We start from the raw sequence: 18,344 nt of genomic DNA on the forward strand, positions 1-18,344 counted from the left end.
GACGTTAAAATCAGGTGTTATTTTTTGAATAAAAGCAAATAAACAGGTAGGTAAAGGGAAATTTTCCAGCTGATAATGTTTATGGAAACTAGATCTTGATAACCACCCAATATAGAAGTGAATTTGAAGAAGACAAGATGAACAAGAAATAGAGTAAGTCTAATCGCTATTTTTTTTTCAAAACGTTCGGTTGCAAGGTACATATTAAAATCTCAAAATTTTATTCTGACATTCGATTGATTATTTAAAATAATGAAAAATGCCTTTGGAAATTTTGTTTTACGACAAAAATAAAAAATTACGTTCGCTTTGTGAAATTATTATAACTTTTATTTTATTAAAAATTACAAAATTTCTCTGAAAAGATAGATTACATTTTTTAGAGTAGATTGAAAAAAAAAATTGTAAAATTCATTCATTTTTCTGCTTGCTACGATTTTTTTAAATTTCTAAAATCATCCCTTAACTTCTAGTCACCTTAACATTGTTAATTTTAATGGTAGAAGAAAAAGTCAATAGACCATTTTTATGTAGAATTTTATGCTCTAGAACTTTTATAAGAAACTTTTTTTTCTAGCTCTTACCCCTTCTGAGTTATCTTGAAAAAAAACCTTTATTTTATCTTTTTCCACACTTGGCCGGAGTTTGAAAACAAATTACTGTCACTTTCTGTATTCAGGCACCATTTAATTGGACTATTCAATTTGTAAAAATTGCATTAAGTATTCTCATCTTCGAAGACAATTCTTGTAACAAAAAATAACACTATATAACTTTTCTAATAAAAAAAAATTCTATGTGATACTCGAGCCCATCGAACTTGTCAATAAGAGGCTACATATTGTCAGGAGCCGAACAAACATCATTTCGAACATCTGTAATAAATACATTTTTGTTTACTTTTCTTTTTCCATTTTCGCGAAAGCCTCGAGCACTTCAAAGACTAAATTTTATTACTATCGAAGCAGGTTATTGCGATATCCCTGTAGTCCTTTGATATCAGGACATATACGAAATATTTTCAATATCACCATAAAATAAAAACTATTGGACATTTAAATAACAACGTTGATTGTTGCGGACTATTAAAAAAAAGTTATTGATCCCATCCGTCAAGATACTAACTAAAATTATTACAATGTTTACTATCACTATCACGTAACTATGTAAGCTCCTTTCCGTCGGAGTATCAATGAAATTGTTTTTATAGGGTCATATTTATCGTTTCGTACAGATATTTTTTATAATTTCCACTCCTCGCAGTCGTCAAAACAACCGTTCTTCATTCATCTCTGGTAGATCTACGCTGAGCCCTATCTATTTACCGTTGACACCGAGCGTTCTTATCGTCGAGGGGCGAGGGCAAGAAATTATTAATGAAGTTTTTATGTCAATGTCGATTCTCGGAATCGATGGATAATTCGCGTGATCTCTTTGTTTGCGGAGAATGTTATGTCGGGAGAGGGAGAAAGCCGTCTTTTGTTCGTAATGTCAATACAACGGTCGCTATCACGTAATTTCTTCATTGGCTTTGTTTGTATGTATTTGACAGAACGTTTCATTAGTGATATGGCTTTACAAATATGATATTTCTATACCTACATAGACTTTCTGCAGTCTACTGGCTTGTATTTTTTTTACATCCACGCAAAGGCTTAGGACCTTGTAGTTAGTACATTGTAAAACTATGCCGATTTTCGGTATAGTTCAAAGGTATAGGGAAGCAAATTATAAAACCTCAAACGCTTTATTGGGGTTAGTGCAAACTTCCTTAATTATAATTTCAATTCGGCCCTTCTTATGTCTTCTAGGCTTCTTCCTGTGCTCAATGCGCTGCCGCCGCTCGCTCTGATTTCATTAGTAAGTGCCAGAGGCGTGCCTCCAGAAGAGGGGCCACAATGATATCACTTATAATCAGTAGGCTTAGTGCGGCGCGAAGATTAACAGGACCGTAAGTTCCAGATACCAACTGAACTGCGTATTGATGGATTTAGTACCTAGTGTTTATCTGCCGCGCCTTTGTCACATTGCTCGAAATGACTTTTATCGAATTTTAAATTTATTACAACGATAATTATTTTTTAGAATTAAGCATAAAGAAGTTAAAAAAATTAATAATCATTGTATTTTATGGTATTCGATGCACGTCAATATTCCTTAATTAATCGAACTTTTTGTGCAAGTTGAAGATGTTGATAATTTTTTTTCTCGGAATTGTTCTAAACTCAAAATTGAATTGATCAATTCAATAAAAACACTTTCTAACCTCAAAAATTCAAATTTTTGTATACAGGGTTTGGAACCCCCCCCCCCCCTCTATCTCAGAAAATATTGCTCAGACAAAAAATGATTAGAACAAAAGTTGCAGGACGGTTTAAAATAACGTTTCAGTAAATACAGAAAACGAATATGGGGAAGAATACAACATGAAATTAATGTTATGAGAGGTAATGCACAATTATTGGATAATTTCTAATTTTCGAAGAACTAATGTTTGCGTTTAAGAACAAGAAAGTAGTTTTGAGCATTTACTGTAATATTATTTTAATGTGATTACAAATATCAGTTTATTTAAAATGTTAATGTTGACTTTCTTACATTATTAGTTGATATTGTTTATTTAAAATATTAGTGTTGATTTTTATTTTATTAATTGATAATACTAATACCAAAAATGTGTAGTTATTTTTTTTAATGTGACGTTTTTTCATTATTATTCCCTGCTTTGAGACTGCAGTTATAAATTATTTTTTATAAATCGGAATTTTTGCCTATATTTAATGTATAAAAAATGCGAAATTTACTCGGAATCCATAAACAATATCGAAATTTTGTAAGAGCAAAAAATCTTCTAAAATAGTGCTTATTTTCAAAAATATAAATTCTGTCGTCATTGGCATACACACAAAAAAGTTACGGGAAAGCCAGTGGCGCACAGGCACTAGAAAGAGAACATCCTGTATATGTATTCTCACCAAATTCTATATTTACCTTGCCCTTATATAAAAAATAAGTGTACCAAATTTGAAGTTTCTAAGAAAAATAGTTTTCAAATTATTTGAAAAAAAAACTAGGTTATCTATTCTATATTTAGAAGGCTATATCTCAGTAGGCGTGCACTTTTGTATATAGGTAAGTCAGAGTAAATAGTCTTATTTTCATCCAAGGAACCTGTTGTCAAGCGTTGTCCATCCTTATCAGGGACACCCTGTAGAATTGCCTGAGGCTTAAAGACTGCGTGAAATGGTAGAACGTAACGAACAAAGGTTCTAGAAACGACGATAGATCCGATACGCCCCGACGAGCCGCCACTGAACCACCCGCAGACAAACATGTTTACATCACAACATTAAAAACTGTGATATGAAAATTAGCCTAAGAACAAGTACACGCTATAAAATATCGACCAGTGGAAGACCCAGTCAGTCGTGCATCGGCAGCGGTGAGGATTTCGTACGGGTGCTGTTCGAAATGTTCTTCAGGGCCTTGATGATAATCAGCGGGGTGCTGACGGTCACCCAAGCCAAACACATTAAGGGCATCCAGATAAAGAACCGCGGTATGGAGAAGCTGTGGGTCGAAATGACGGACGAGGATGGTTTTTATTTACCCTCGGGACAACTGGTAAGTTGGTGTGCGATAAGGTGCGGGTCGAGTTTTTTTTTGGACGTGACGTCAAAGCGCGTAGATAATTTTCATTCATGAAAGAGGTGATGAAATCTTACGCTAAAATTAGTACGCGATTGCGAATGACGGAAGAGTTCACGAAAGTTCAATAAAAATCAGCAATTGTGGGGTGCGGTCGTGAAAATTAGTTTTAGGGCGAGAATTTTATAAGTTATTTAAGAAATAGGTCCAATTACAATTTTTTACACCTTTAGTGTCTTTTATGTATAATTAAGCTGTTATTTTTTTTTAATAAGTGTTGATTCAAATATACTTTGTTTTTGAATCACAATTCACTAAAATTTTGTTTACAAACTAGTAATACTTAGAATCTGATCGTGGTATTATGAAATCAAAGATATCAGTTTTATAAGTTCGATGACATTCAAAATTGTTAAGATATTTCCCACAAGAAAACAACAAAATGCTTATCTAGGCTTATCTAGGCTATGCTTATCTTTTTATAGGCGCTACAGGCTTCTAATTGAAAGTATATACGCTTTGTTTACATTTACGCCCTGTACTTCTAAATTCGCAAAGTCAAAGTTCTGTCTGACGCGTCAACTGTTTTTGCTTGACCCCAGGTTAAGAAAAAAACATAATTTCATCATAATCAGTGATAATTTATCGCTTTGTTTCTTTTTAAAACCGCGATAGACGTAAATCGAACAAAGAAGATTCAAACTAATCGATAGATCGTTACAGAAAAGGAAAAATCACGGAATTCCAAGAAAAACTATTATCTTTCGCGCGCGTGTGTGTGGTTCGATACACTATTTGGAATGACGTCACAATGCGGTGTTGCCAAATGCGCGAAAAATAGTAAAATGAATTCAATTAATAATTATTATTGGTACGACACTTTTCTTTCTATGTAAAAACCTACACATTACGTTATATAGCAAACACTCGGGGCGTCACGAAACTAATTTATTAAACTATTTAACATTTATTAAATAATAAATTTAGGTTGCGCGGTTCGACACGCAGGTCGCCATCGCCTACTACCCGGCTCGAAAAAAAATCGTGTCAGCCTTGTACCAGTCTCTTTCGCGCTGTTCTCTTGTCTTTCACGGGTATTTTACGCGCGTATATAACTCAACTTCGGCTGTAATTTTCACTTTTTACTCCCTGGATAAACGACCCCCCCCCTCCCCCTCTCCCATATCGTTTGCATATGGAGCAGAACATCAGGAAAATTACACGACTGAAGAATTATTTCATTTTCGCATTGCTATGACAGATGCTTTTTACACATAAAAACTGTTTTGCATAGAGATTATACCTTTTGATGTGGCTGACAGTGGCCTAACCGACGTCAGTCTGATTTGCTTTGAAAAGAACAAATCGCGAAAAAAAATCATACGTTATTAAATGCCCTTACTCTTTCAAAAATAACAGACAGCGTGTTCTAATGAAATAAGGCTTATTTCCCAGTGTACACAACGTTTCAGGTACCATTACATACAATCAATCTCCAATGTATTGTTAAAAAAAAAAATTATGCTGATTTTAGGCTTCCATCGTGGTGGAGGACAAGTGGACCGGAAGAATCCGCGCCCACCCGGAAGAATGCGGAAAGAAGACCTGCAACTTGCCCTACACCGAAGCTGTGTTGAGATTTGAAGGAGAAGGTAACGAAGATCGCTACTACGTATCGGTAATAGAGGGATTCAACAGACCTATCAAGGTGAGGAATTTCAAAAATATATACCCCCAAATAGTACCCGCGTATTATTAGCGAAAATTATAAAATAAAAATAACCCAATAATTATCGACAAAGTTTGACATTTGTGTGCGAAGTCAGTGACGTCTCCAAGAAATTTAAAAATAATTTAACTGTATTAAATGTATTATATTCACCAACGTCTCATTTTGTTGTAATAAAACTACCCAGTACGGCATCTCTAAGATGTAGTTTCTTTTATGCGCTTGACTCGGCCCATCAAAATCGCTTCGCGAACAGATTTTTATAACGCTGCAGCATGTAAATCTCAAAAACGTTTAATAAATTTATTAATTTGATAGACAAAAATGTAAAAAAGTAACTGAGATATTTTTGCAGTTGTCTCACACCTACAGGCACTTTTTTCCATTTATTACTGTACGTATTAACCTAAATTCTCTTTAAATTTTGGTTTGTTTGAAATGACCTATTTTCACCGACATATCATCAATTAAAGTTTAGTTGATTCCAATATTTAATCAATTACGTTCTGTTGACAGCTATAATACGTCAATATTTATTTATTTTTTAATCGTGAGAGTTGAGGGGTCTCACGTTAATCAAACACCTCGATTCGTAAGAGATGAGGGGACCCACGTTAATCAAACACTTTGAGATTTAATGAAGCAACCATAATCATGAGAGATAAAGGGACGTACGTTAATTAAACACCTCGAATCATAAGAGATGAGGGGACTCACGTTAATCAAACACTCCGAATAATGACTCATGTTAATCAAACACTTGAATATTGAGAGATATGTCTCACGTTAATTAAGTACCCGTAATCGTGAGAGATGAAGGTACGTACGTTAATTAAACATCTCGAATCGTGAGAGATGAGGGCTCACGTTAATCAAATACTTGAATTTTGAGAAGAGAGATGTCTCACGTTAATTAAGTACCCGTAATCGTGGGAGATAAAGGTACGCACGTTAATTAAACACTTGGAATCGTGAGAGACGAGGGGACTCACGTTAATCAAACATTCCAAATAATTACTCACGTTAATCAACCACTTAAATTTTGAGAAGAGAGATGTCTCACGTTAATTAAGCACCCGTAATCATGGGAGATGACGTACCTTAATTAAACATCTCGAATCGTGAGAGATGAGGGGACTCGCGTTAATGAAACACTCTGAATAATGACTCACGTTAATCAAACACTTGAATTTTGAGAGGAGAGATGTCTCACGTTAAATAAGTACCCGTAATCGTGGGAGATGAAGGTACGTACGTTACTTAAACACTTCGAATCGTGAGAGATGTGGAGACTCACGTTAATCAAACACTCCAAATAATGAATTACGTTAATCAACTACTTGAATTTTGAGAAGAGAAATGTCTCACGATAATTAAGCACCCGTAATCGTGGGAGATGAAGGGACGTACGTTAATTAGACACTTCGAATAGTGAGAGATGGGGGACTCACGTTAATCAAACACTTGAATTTTGATAAGAAAGATGTCTCACGTTAATTAAGCAACCGTAATGATGAGATATAAAGGGACGTACGTTAATTAAACACCTCGAATCATGAGAGATGAGGGGACACACGTTAATCAAACACTCCGAATAATGACTCACGTTAATCAAACACTTGTCTTTTGAGAACAGAGATGTCTCACGTTAATTAAGCACCCGTAATCATGAGAGATAAAGGGACGTACGTTAATTAAACACTTTGAATCGTGAAACACTAAGGGACTCACGTAATCAAACACTCCGAATAATCACGGGAGAGGGGATTTGCGTTAATCTCACACTTGAATCGTGGGAGGCGAAGTACTTACACGTTAATCAAGCACAGGTGTATTAAGTTAAAAATCCTGAAATTTTAGAATATAAAAACAATCGAGCATCATCCTAATTTGTATAATAACTGTTTTTAGAGTTTGCTTTACAGTTTATAGGATATTATTAAATAAAGACATATTTTTATTGTAGCACAGAATTTAAAAGGGACAAATATTCGAAACTAGGCAAAGCCGGGGATTACTAAAGAGGGCTTTTATTGTCATTTTAAATTCGCGTTTCGGGATTCCCATCACGCGCCCCGTTTATTTCGCGGAGATTCGCCAGAGCCGATAAAGCATGTACTCGACGAGGAAACCCATATGGGTTGAGGCGGACACCGATCCCAATTTCACGCATCCGACTCTACAGCGGCGCAGTTGACACAACATTTACATAATCCAGAGAGAAAAACTTGACCTTTTATGACACGCAAGCGGACGATGATAGAAATTACGTCCGCCGTCCCACGCGCGTGAAAAAACCAAAAAATCGATACGAGAGCGAAAGCGGCCGAGAAAGTTGGCCGATACGGAGGTAAAAATTCGAAAAACTCCAGAGGGGAAAGTGACTAACTAATTTAAAGGGGTCCGCACACTACAATGAAACATTAAGGTGGCCACGCACGCTATAATTAAATAGAAGGCTGTACCGAAGTTTCTGGGGCGAATAAATAAATATTATATGGCGAAACTTGGACGGGAGGATGTCTCGTCGAAGATTTACGATTTAACTTAACGAAAATGAATAGATAGGTGCCCATAAATATTTATACGGAGACGAGGAGCCGCCTAAGTGGAATCGCTTAGCGGAGCCCGGGACAGATATTTATAGAAAGGGGCCTTAATTATTTTAGGGCCGAGCTACCCTCCGTGGGATTAATTTATGATCCGTGGATATATATCAATGTTCATTTGCAAATCAAGACACACGCCCCGCCGAGCCGGACGGGATTTTTTAATCAAGCGGGGAATTTACGAACCGGCACAAACAGTCAAAAAAAAAATTCGTTCGTATGTTTCGAATCAGTCCATTTGCACGCGGTCGTGTATAGTCCAGTTCCTGAAGCGTTTTGGCTACCAATTTTTTCGGATGGAATGGACTGACGTGAAATTTGAACTGTAGCTAGGGAATAGACCAAGAAACAAAAGTTATATAATGCCGATGTGTGCTTTTACCCTACGGGTGGATGCCAAACCTTCTGGGGGATGGGAATTTTTTTATTAAAAATAACCTCACGATTCGATAGAGGGGCGGAATCTAAGCAAATAATGTTATATAAGAATTTTTTGTACAGTCAATACTTTTTGAGTTAATTGCGCCTAAACATGTTCGTTTTTAGTCCAAAAAATGCATGGTTTTGAGTCATTTTTTCGCTAATATCTCAAAAACTACACGTTTTAATCAAAAAAATGGTCATAAGTAAAAAAGAAGGTAATTAAATAGCAAAGAGATTGCTTTTTTATTTTTGTAGGTGGTATAGAACCCGAGTTATGACTCCCAGAAGTTGAAGTCAATTTCGAAGATAGCTAGAGTCGAAACGTTCAACGTCCTGTAGCGGAAAAATTAAAGGTTTTTCGAGGAAAACTTATATAACATTTATTAAAGTTCTTGAAAATACCTTTAAATTGAGTGATGGTAAAAGTCGTTAGTATGAAAACTAATAAAGTCACAATCAAAATAAAATGATTGTCTTGATTTTTGAAAAAAAAATCGATATTAAAATTAATGACGACGGAAAAAAAATTAAACGTATTCCTTAAGCAATTTACTTTATTTATGTATTAACAGTAGATTCTGGGAATTTGAACGATTTTAGAAGCCTACATTTAAAAAAATATTTCAATTAGTTCTGAATAAAAATTTTCAATTTTTTAAAAGATTGCCTTTTTTCAAAATATTTCAAAAACTAACAAAGTTATAAAAAAATGATTGAATAAGAAATTGTAGATTTCTTACTGAACAATTTGCTTTGTTTTAAATTTTTCTAGGACAAAATTTGACTGTTATAACCGTTAGAAGCTCAAAACTAAGCTCCAAGAATGACTTTCCTAAGCCCTTTTAGCTTGCAAAACTAAAAAACGAAGAGCTCAAAAAAACTGAAAATCACAGAACTTAAAGTGCTTTAAATTCCCTACAAAATGTTTTTTTGAGTAAATTTATTACTTTAAAATTACAAAAGTTATGGTACAAAAATTAATCGCATTTTTTCGGTAAAATTTTCGGAGCGGGTAAATTACCATCATCTTTGTGTATTTTGGAGCACTCGTAAACTGATTTGATTAAGTATTTTAATAATATACATACACACACGTATCCATTTATAATGTATATAAACATTTTTTATTTGATATTAATTTAATAAAAAAATATTAAGAATAAATTCAATAAAATTAAAAAAAAATTAATTATATCATCATACTCGCATACAATTTTTAGGAAATTTTTCCATAAGGGGTAGGGTTTTTTATGAGGGGTAGGTCTTCCATAAGGGTTTTTTGGGTGGTTGAAAAGTTGAAATATTTCATAGATCATTTGAAAACCAATAAAAAGTTTATAATTCAACATATATACATACCATTAAAACATCTCAAGCTTTCAATAATATTTTTTTGTTTATTTTATTACAAGGGATGGTTTTTAAGGGTTGCAACTTTGTAATGAGTCGTAAGCTTTCTAATGAATAACAAAAGAAATGCTATACATTGTGGATGCACCAAAAGAATATTTTAAACTGTTAATTAAATTTCATAAATCATATTAAAAAACATAAATTGAATCTTTAAAATACGTAAATCTGTGATTTTTGGCATTTTTTTCGTACAAGAGTTGTTTTCACCCCCAAATGGAAAAAGCACACATCTAGACAATATAACTTTTGAAGTGGGAGGGGGGTCAGGTGAGCTTGTATGCAAATTTTCAGGAAAATCCATGCTATCCGAAAAAATTGGAAGCATTTTCTGTTCAGTGACTGGACTGGAAAAGCTTACTTTTTAACTAAAATATAGACGCCTAGAAAATTATCAAAATTTATGAACATAATTTATTTTTGACATATAGAGTACTAGATGTAGCACTTTGTTAATTATTAATTAATATATCTCGCCCATACTCACACCACGAGAACTGACAAGTTCTAAACCGGTATACGTCTGGTGGTCCTACTGACGAATTATTCTAGCTAGATACTAGATCTTGCTGACATAATCCAACGCTGATCGGGACAGTAGTCCGCAGAGTAGTTTCCCGCAATGTCATTATTTTAATCAGCTTGTCAAGACTACTATAGCAACAAAACAGTTACAGTTCCTCATAAAACATCCGTGTAATAAAAAATACGTATGTTTCAGATTCAACCGACGTCTCACGAACGCGCCTGCAAGCCGGCCCTCTGTCACGCCAACATCAACCATCACTGCCCGCGCACCCACCAATCCACGAATTCCCAGGGCGCCGTCGTCGCCTGCAAGACGATACCCGAGCTGTTTCAGAGGCTGTGCCCCCAGGCCATCACCGCCGAGGCCGACATCCCCCTGAACATGCTGGGTTGTAGGTCGAACACGTACCTCATCCTCATCGGATAACTAAGGAACGTTTACCTTCTTTTTTTTTTTAGACGTAGTTGGTCGAAAAGTATTACATCGGAGACATAATCTTAGTTACAGTTAAGGTGTAGAAAACGGCGAATTCAAGAGTCAATTTTTGCCCTACAATTGAAAAGTAGTAGTAAGAAAAGTGAAACGCAACAAATTTGCATTTTTTTGAAGCCTGGCAATCAATTTTGTAACCGCCGAAAAGCCGGAATTAAACTCCAAAGGCGTATGAACGTAATGGCAATGATTTAAATGCAAATTACATCGAACTGGCAGAAGAAACAGCAATTTCCAACGGCAACATACGCATCAAGATAAAAGTCTTGGAAAAGATTATAAATAACATTCATTTCGTTTACCTCTCCCATAAATCTCGTATCAAATATTTAACTGCAACGCATTTTAGCCCTGACGTCAAGAAAACCGTTCATATACAGGGTCGGAAAGTCTCCATGGTTCATCGGCCTTTACGTAAGAATGATAAAGTAAGTCATAGAAATCCGTGCGATAGAGAAGGATGGCTATAATGAAGGCGTCTCATAGTCACCGCTCGTTTCGCCCTTCCACAAATAAGATCCACTTCCACTTGTGATTCAGCGACCGGTGGTCATCTTTGTTTTCGTCGTTTGCCTTTTCTGTAATAGATGTCACTACTTATACAATTCCCACTTCGTATTCCGATATATTAATACCATCCGTTAACAGAGGGCAGCACAACGCGTAACAAAGAAAACATTTTACAGTAGCTAGTAGATACCTCTGTTTGTAAATCTAGTGACTTTGTTTCCCTTACTGATAAGTTATTCAAATGGAGTATAGTACTCAGCTGCATTTAAAGTTCATTTAGTTGTTATTTAAGTATACTTTTTAAATTGACTTAAAAATTCCAAGAAATAAAGCAAAATTCCTTATTTCTAGGGCTGCGCCTCACCTTAGACAAATTGTGCTGCCCTCTGTTAACGGATTGTATTAACATATCGGAATACAAAGTCGGAATTGTTAAGTAGTGACATCTATTACAGAAAAGGTAAACGACGAAAACAAAGATGACCACCGGTCGCTGAATTACAAGTGGAAGTGGATCTTATTTGTGGAAGGGCGAAACGGGCGGTGACTATGAGACGCCTTCATTATAGCCATCCTTCTCTATCGCACGGATTTCTATGACTTACTTTATCGCTCTCAGTAACGGCCGATGAACCATGGGGACTTTCCGACCCTGTATACCAGGGGGAACGTGCATATATTCATTTAAAAGTCTAGAAATAGTCGCACTAAATGACGTCACAATGCGTTCTTGACTTAGCCCGTTCTAAACGAAATTAAATTTCCGAGCAAGTTGCCTATTACGGATAATTTTGCATCTCTTTACATGATTGTACGTATACAGTCCCTATTTATTTATTACATTTAACTATCAACAGAAAACAACTTAGAATAAGTAGTATTACATTGTATACAGTATTTTTTGTATTTTGTTAAAGTACGGCATATGTGTATTAAATGCAAGCAGCATGTCCTTCTTGGTTTTATTTATCGATTTAAGCACTGGTTAAAGTTAACAGTTAAAAAGTCGATTTGCGGTGTAATAAAGTTGATATTTCTACGACTTCCTACCACCGCGTCAACCCAAATACAACGGGAAGATGATACCGCATTGATTTCTACCTGTTGCGGTTCTTAAGCGATTGTGTAAAGATATATTAAACCGGCAAAGCCGAAACATTAAATTGGAATACATTTAACGATTCCGGCGCTCGATATAATGGGAATAAAAACGAGTTACAGACTTAATTGATGTTCTAAAAGGTCGGGACCATCGCTGTGAAAGCGACTGAAGATATTTCCGTGTATTTGCCTGAAAAAATTAGAATCGGCAACGTCGTATAATTGGCATTACGGTAGAATTCCACGAGTACGTTGAGAACTGTACAGGCAGTTTATAGGAGGACATAAACTAAGAACTAAGCGTAGAAGTTAAAATTTAATTTCAGCAATAAAATAAAACAATTGTGTCGTATACAATTTAATTTATATCTGAAATGAAGACGGTTTAGACACAGTGACCATCAATGACGATAGCGACCTAATAAACAATATTAGTTGTTTGAAAAAGTAGTGTCAGAATCATAATGATGTGCAAATATTTTAAGGAGGTGCTTAGAAAGTAATTTTAGGGGGTTGAATGAAAGAAATTGGCACCCTTTGGTTTTATTTCTCTCACAACTTTTTTCTACGTTTGCCAATTCCAACAAGAAAAATAGCTTTTAATACTACATTTCATTTTTTTACTCTTCTCATTTTTTCGTATACCTACTTTCGTTTACAAGCAAACAAATCAATTGTTTTTCCTTGACGATTAGGTACACATAAATTAGTATAACAGTTACCAAAAACGATCGTCGAAAAATCTTTTTTATCAATAGGAAAAGCTAAGCAAATATGAATTAAAAATTTAATAAAAAAAATAAAAGCTAATTTTTTCGGCCATTTTGAGATTTGAATATTATAACTTTATAAATGAACGATAGCTTCATTTATTTATTTATTTATTTATTTATGAAATTTTAATTAATATTTCGTTTAACAATAATTTTTGTGACATTTTTGTAAATTAAAAAAAAAAATGAATTATAAAAGATGCATTTTTTCTGGGGTTCAGGGCTATTCTACGAATTCGTAAATATGCCCATTGTTATTTTACCCCAGTTTTTTAAAAAAATAAGTTTCTACGATGAATTGAAGCCGAGATATATAATTTGTTACCATCTTCAACAGAACCAACGGAACCTGCCAATAATACAACGTGCGCAGTAAACTGAAACAGTTACAGCAGCAGCTTCATTGAATACCCAGGACTAAAATCTAGGATAACTGACAGCACTGCATCTGGCATAAATTTAACTCACTGCGATATCGGCACTACCAATTTACATGTAGTGCAAAAAAAATTGTAATCGTCCTGTTTATAATTGTTACTGTTTTGTACTGAAATGTTATATTACTTAAAATATATTGTTTAATAAAATCATTCGAAAAAAAATGACAAATTATTTTGACATTTATTTGATGTTCCAGACGAAAACATAAAAATTAACACCAGTTTTCATAGTAAAAACATAATTTCTACCTACAGAAATGAAATATTAATTTAAAAAATAGATTGTTTTAAATAAAACATTCCTCGCTAGCACAGAAAAATTACACAGCCACACACTAGCCACACACTTGAGCTAGAACGTGTGTTTTTTTTTCTAACCTCAAAAAACCGAGCAGGAATCGCTATTTTCAAATTCTGAGCGGATTTTGACCAGATTTTGTATAAAGGGGTTTTTTGGGTCGCTGATTACGAATATGAATTCACATTGTAAAAATTCAAGATGGCTGATCCAATATGGCGGGTGTACTTTTTTGAAATCCACCGATTTCAGTAAAATTTGGCATCATAAGGATTGCTGGTTGATCTCACCTTCATTAATCACACATCTGGAGCCAGATTTTCATAAATCAAGGTAAAAGATTCCACTCCGTCTAAAAATGTGACTTCGCTTAAAAAAATGACTTAAGGACTCTACACATGTAATGATGTGTAGTGTGATGTGCTTGTTTCCATGGGACAAGACAAAAAAGTTTCTACTTTATTCTTTCATTTATTTAGTCGTGCATGGGCTTATGGTTTTCCAATCAGATTTTTTTAACTACTATGCAGTTTTCCTATGGCATTTAGATGCTTTTATTTCTTAATAATTTTAAAGTTCAAGGAAAAGGACACATTACTGCCACACAGCACATCACTGCATCTGCTTATGCCTTCAATCTAAAAATGTGACTTTGCCGAAAAAATGCCGCCTACTCGGCCTAAAATTATGACTCTGCCTACATATTTTACCTTGATTTATGAAAATCTGGCTCCAGATGTGTGATTAATGAAGGTGAGATCAACCAGCAATCCTTATGATGCCAAATTTTACTGAAATCGGTGGATTTCAAAAAAGTACACCCGCCATATTGGATCAGCCATCTTGAATTTTTACAATGTGAATTCATATTCGTAATCAGCGACCCAAAAAACCCCTTTATACAAAATCTGGTCAAAATCCGCTCAGAATTTGAAAATAGCGATTCCTGCTCGGTTTTTTGAGGTTAGAAAAAAAACCACACGTTCTAGCTCAATTCTGACAGTGGATTTGAATTCAGCAGAGTCTTTTACATAAAAATGTACTATTTGATGTGGAAATAAATTTTTTTCCAAATTTTCCCAGTAAATTTTCATCAATTTTCAATATTTTTCACAAGTTTTTGAGGTTAGGAAAAAATTGTGACGTGATGGGCCAATTCTGACCCCAGATTCGTGTTCAAGAGACCAAATTACTACAAAAAATATATGTCGCATAAAAAGTATACCCAACTTTTTTTTGTGTGTGTGGCTGTGTTATTTTCAAAGCGATCGACTGACTAGTCGACTTCATGTTTGCCGGAAACAGTAACCATAGAAATTTTGAATTTCGATGACCATAACCAACATCCCGGAAATAATAATGCTGAAAACCAATAGATAGCACATTTTCAAACATTCCATACTGTTGTGAGGTGCTTTTGCAGTTTTCCATACTCAACTCAAATCTTGTATAATGTATAACCTTTTTTTTTGTACTGAATAATGCATATTGTAACGCTTTGGAGTTGAGCTGTAGAGTCGAGGCAGGTGCCGATTTGTTATTTTCACGGACGGTGCTTCTCTTTTAAGTTGAATTAAAATTTTTAATGACCTACGGCGTATGCAGGTAAACTTTAGCGGTTTACACGCATAGTGAAAGGTAGATATTTATTAAATTCGCATTTCATGATTTCGATCCTCAAACTAACTTATTTTTTTGTCCCATCCCTAACAAACTCAGACCCAGACTTGAACGTGGTGACAGAAACAAAGTAATTACTCACACTCACAACAATGCCATCGCCCACCGATTCCAGTTGCTACTCGATATAAATAAGTTGGCGACTGACGCCTTAATTGCCGTCGCGGTTTCGTCACGATTTCTCGCGAATCTCACCTGGAAATTTTATGACGAAACGCCGCGCTCTGGGAGCGCTGCGACTCTTTCGGTCCGGCGGATTCTGTTTATAATGATTCCAGCTCGACGACGGGAGCAAGCAGGCGTGGAACGTTTCGTCAGTCGTTTCGAAAATTTTCGCAAGGACATGGGCAAATCCTCGCACAGAAAAACAATCTGTGGCCGACCGCGACCAAGCTATTTGTAATAAATGAAACGGATTCACATTCACACCGAAAAATTTGAATAACTCGTCTATGGTCCAATTAAATGGGCATTTAAGGAGGTATATCGGGTTTACTCAAATGCACAGATGTACTTGAAACTTATATAGCGTATTACCCAGTGCTCCCTATGTGCGTCATATTTTTTTGAAATTTTGAAAAAAAAATTCCATACATAGTACACAGTATTATATTATTTTTGATGTAAAACTAATGTAAGTTTTGAACATAGTACAACTGTATTAATTAGAAACAGAATCCAATAATTGCATTTCTGGCCGACTTGAAATTAATGTGACAACGTCGCAATCAGCTGACAGCAAGGAGGGAATACATTTGAAAGACTTGATAAAAACGAAATTGATTTCAAACATATACATTTTTCCTAAATCCCATGTACATTGTTATCAACAATAAATTATCCACAACAGATGATTTTTTGTAATGTTTTTAAAAAACTAGATTAATTAAAAAAGACTAGGAAGCTGTGATATATTTATTGGAATAAAAAATACAGTTGATAAATCCTTTTAATATATTTAATGGTTTATAAAAACATCGTAATCATTACCCAGCAATATTTAGGGTTACATAAAGTTTTCTTTACTTGATTAATATAATTAGTAATACTTGAGATAAAAGCATTTGTACGGAATAACAAAGGAACATAAATATTTCTCAGCAAACTTTATATCTAAAAAATTAGTTATAGTTGCAAAACTTTTGTAACATTACTAAAATAGAGATTAAAAACACGAACAGTGAGTAATAATGTAATTTCTATCACAGAACCTTCAAAATTGCATCCAACATTTTCTTTGACTTGGACGAGAGATGGGCGCGAGTGTCATTTCATTTCTTTAGAACTAAATTAACATAATTCTCGTTGTTTTACCAGTTCACATGATTTACGGATTTTAAATAAAGGATACAAATCTTCGCGAGGATAATACGATATATTTGCTATATATAATAATTATATTGTACATAGTTTACACATAATACATTTTTGAACGCGTACGCATCTTTACCCAAATTTGACGCGCAATATCTCCGATGTCCGAGGTCTGTAGGTTCGCAGTGTGTACAACTGCTAGTCAATTATTAGCGCTGTTGCCACATCTACATAGTCTTTATGCGTTTATTAAATATAATTTAAAACTACTTAAATATGATATTTTTATGTTGTTAATTAGCAAAAAGGAACCAAAGGGCAAAATGACTAGATTTCTTTGCTATATAGATAATGTTTATCGCAAATAATTTCAAAAGAATTAATTTTTTTCAAATTGGCAGCGGGCTTTAGTCCCATAAGAAAAGCATAGGACTCCCCCTGCGCTCCTCACTTCCCTCGGACCCCGATATACCTCTTTAAATCGCAATTTTGGTTAGGTTGCCTGAATTTTTGATATGTATAAGTTAATTTGAAGTACTTAATAACAATAAGTGAACGTATTTTTTTTTGCAAAAAGATAAAATAAAGGGGGTTTTCAAGATAACTCAAAAGGGGTAAGAGCTAGAGAAAAATAATCTTATAAAAACTGTAGAACATAAAATTCTACATAAAAATGATCTCTTAACTTTTCCTGTACTATTAAAATTAACAGAGTTAGGGTGGCTAGAAGTTAAGGGATGATTTCAAATATATTAAAAAATTATAACAAGCAGAAAAATGAATGAATTTTATAAATATATTTTTTTCAATGTACTCTAAAAAATATAAACTTTCTTTTCAGAGAAATAGATATATTTTTTAATTTTTAAAAAAATTTCTGAAATCATCCCTTAATTTCTAGCCACCCTAACTCTGTTAGTTTTAATAATACGAGAAAAAGTCAATGGACCATTTTTATGTAGAATTTTATGCTCTACTTATTTTTTTCTAGCAGTTACCCCTTTTGAGTTATCTAGAAAAACCCCTTTATTTTATCTTTTTTCACCCCTGCTCGAGGGTTGAAAAAAAAATTACTGTCACCTATTGTTATTATATACCTTAAACTATCGTATATCAAAAATTCAGGCAAATTGAAAAAATTGCGATTTAAAGACCCATTTAATTGGACTATAAGTTTGTGAAATCTGGAGGTGCAAGATACAACAACAGCAGGTAGCAGTGTATGGACTACTTTCCCAGATATTATATCAAAGAAAAAGGCAAATGTTATATTAAAAATGTCTGTTTTTTTAACACTTTACCTCTGCGAAATAAAAAATATAGAGGCACACTATTACGCCAGAAAGATTCCACCTACGTTTAAAAATATTAAAATTTCCGCAACTTTT

The 18,344-nt window shown here is 34.3% G+C and overlaps 2 protein-coding genes across 3 annotated transcripts in view; one reads left to right on the forward strand and one right to left on the reverse strand.

Moving 5' to 3' along the window:
- The window catches only part of LOC108906745, an 84,600-nt gene that overhangs the window by 28,551 nt on the left and 37,705 nt on the right, over nucleotides 1–18,344 (reverse strand). The window lies entirely within an intron of this gene.
- LOC108906801 (thaumatin-like protein 1a) lies at nucleotides 74–13,750 on the forward strand. Of its 2 annotated transcripts, XM_018710178.1 has the most exons (5): nucleotides 74–153; nucleotides 3,168–3,624; nucleotides 5,183–5,356; nucleotides 10,541–10,779; nucleotides 13,562–13,750. In XM_018710178.1, the coding sequence occupies exons 2-4, from the start codon at nucleotides 3,364–3,366 to the stop codon at nucleotides 10,772–10,774; spliced, it is 669 nt and encodes a 222-aa protein (XP_018565694.1). In that variant the 5' UTR covers nucleotides 74–153; nucleotides 3,168–3,363; the 3' UTR covers nucleotides 10,775–10,779; nucleotides 13,562–13,750. The 2 variants fall into 2 exon arrangements, with proteins under 2 accessions (XP_018565694.1, XP_018565693.1); XM_018710177.1 differs by lacking the exon at nucleotides 13,562–13,750 and having other exon boundaries at nucleotides 10,541–11,271.

This window comes from Anoplophora glabripennis, unplaced genomic scaffold, assembly GCF_000390285.2.
Source record: "Anoplophora glabripennis isolate ALB-LARVAE unplaced genomic scaffold, Agla_2.0 scaffold5, whole genome shotgun sequence".
Taxonomy (NCBI): Eukaryota; Metazoa; Arthropoda; class Insecta; order Coleoptera; family Cerambycidae; genus Anoplophora; species Anoplophora glabripennis.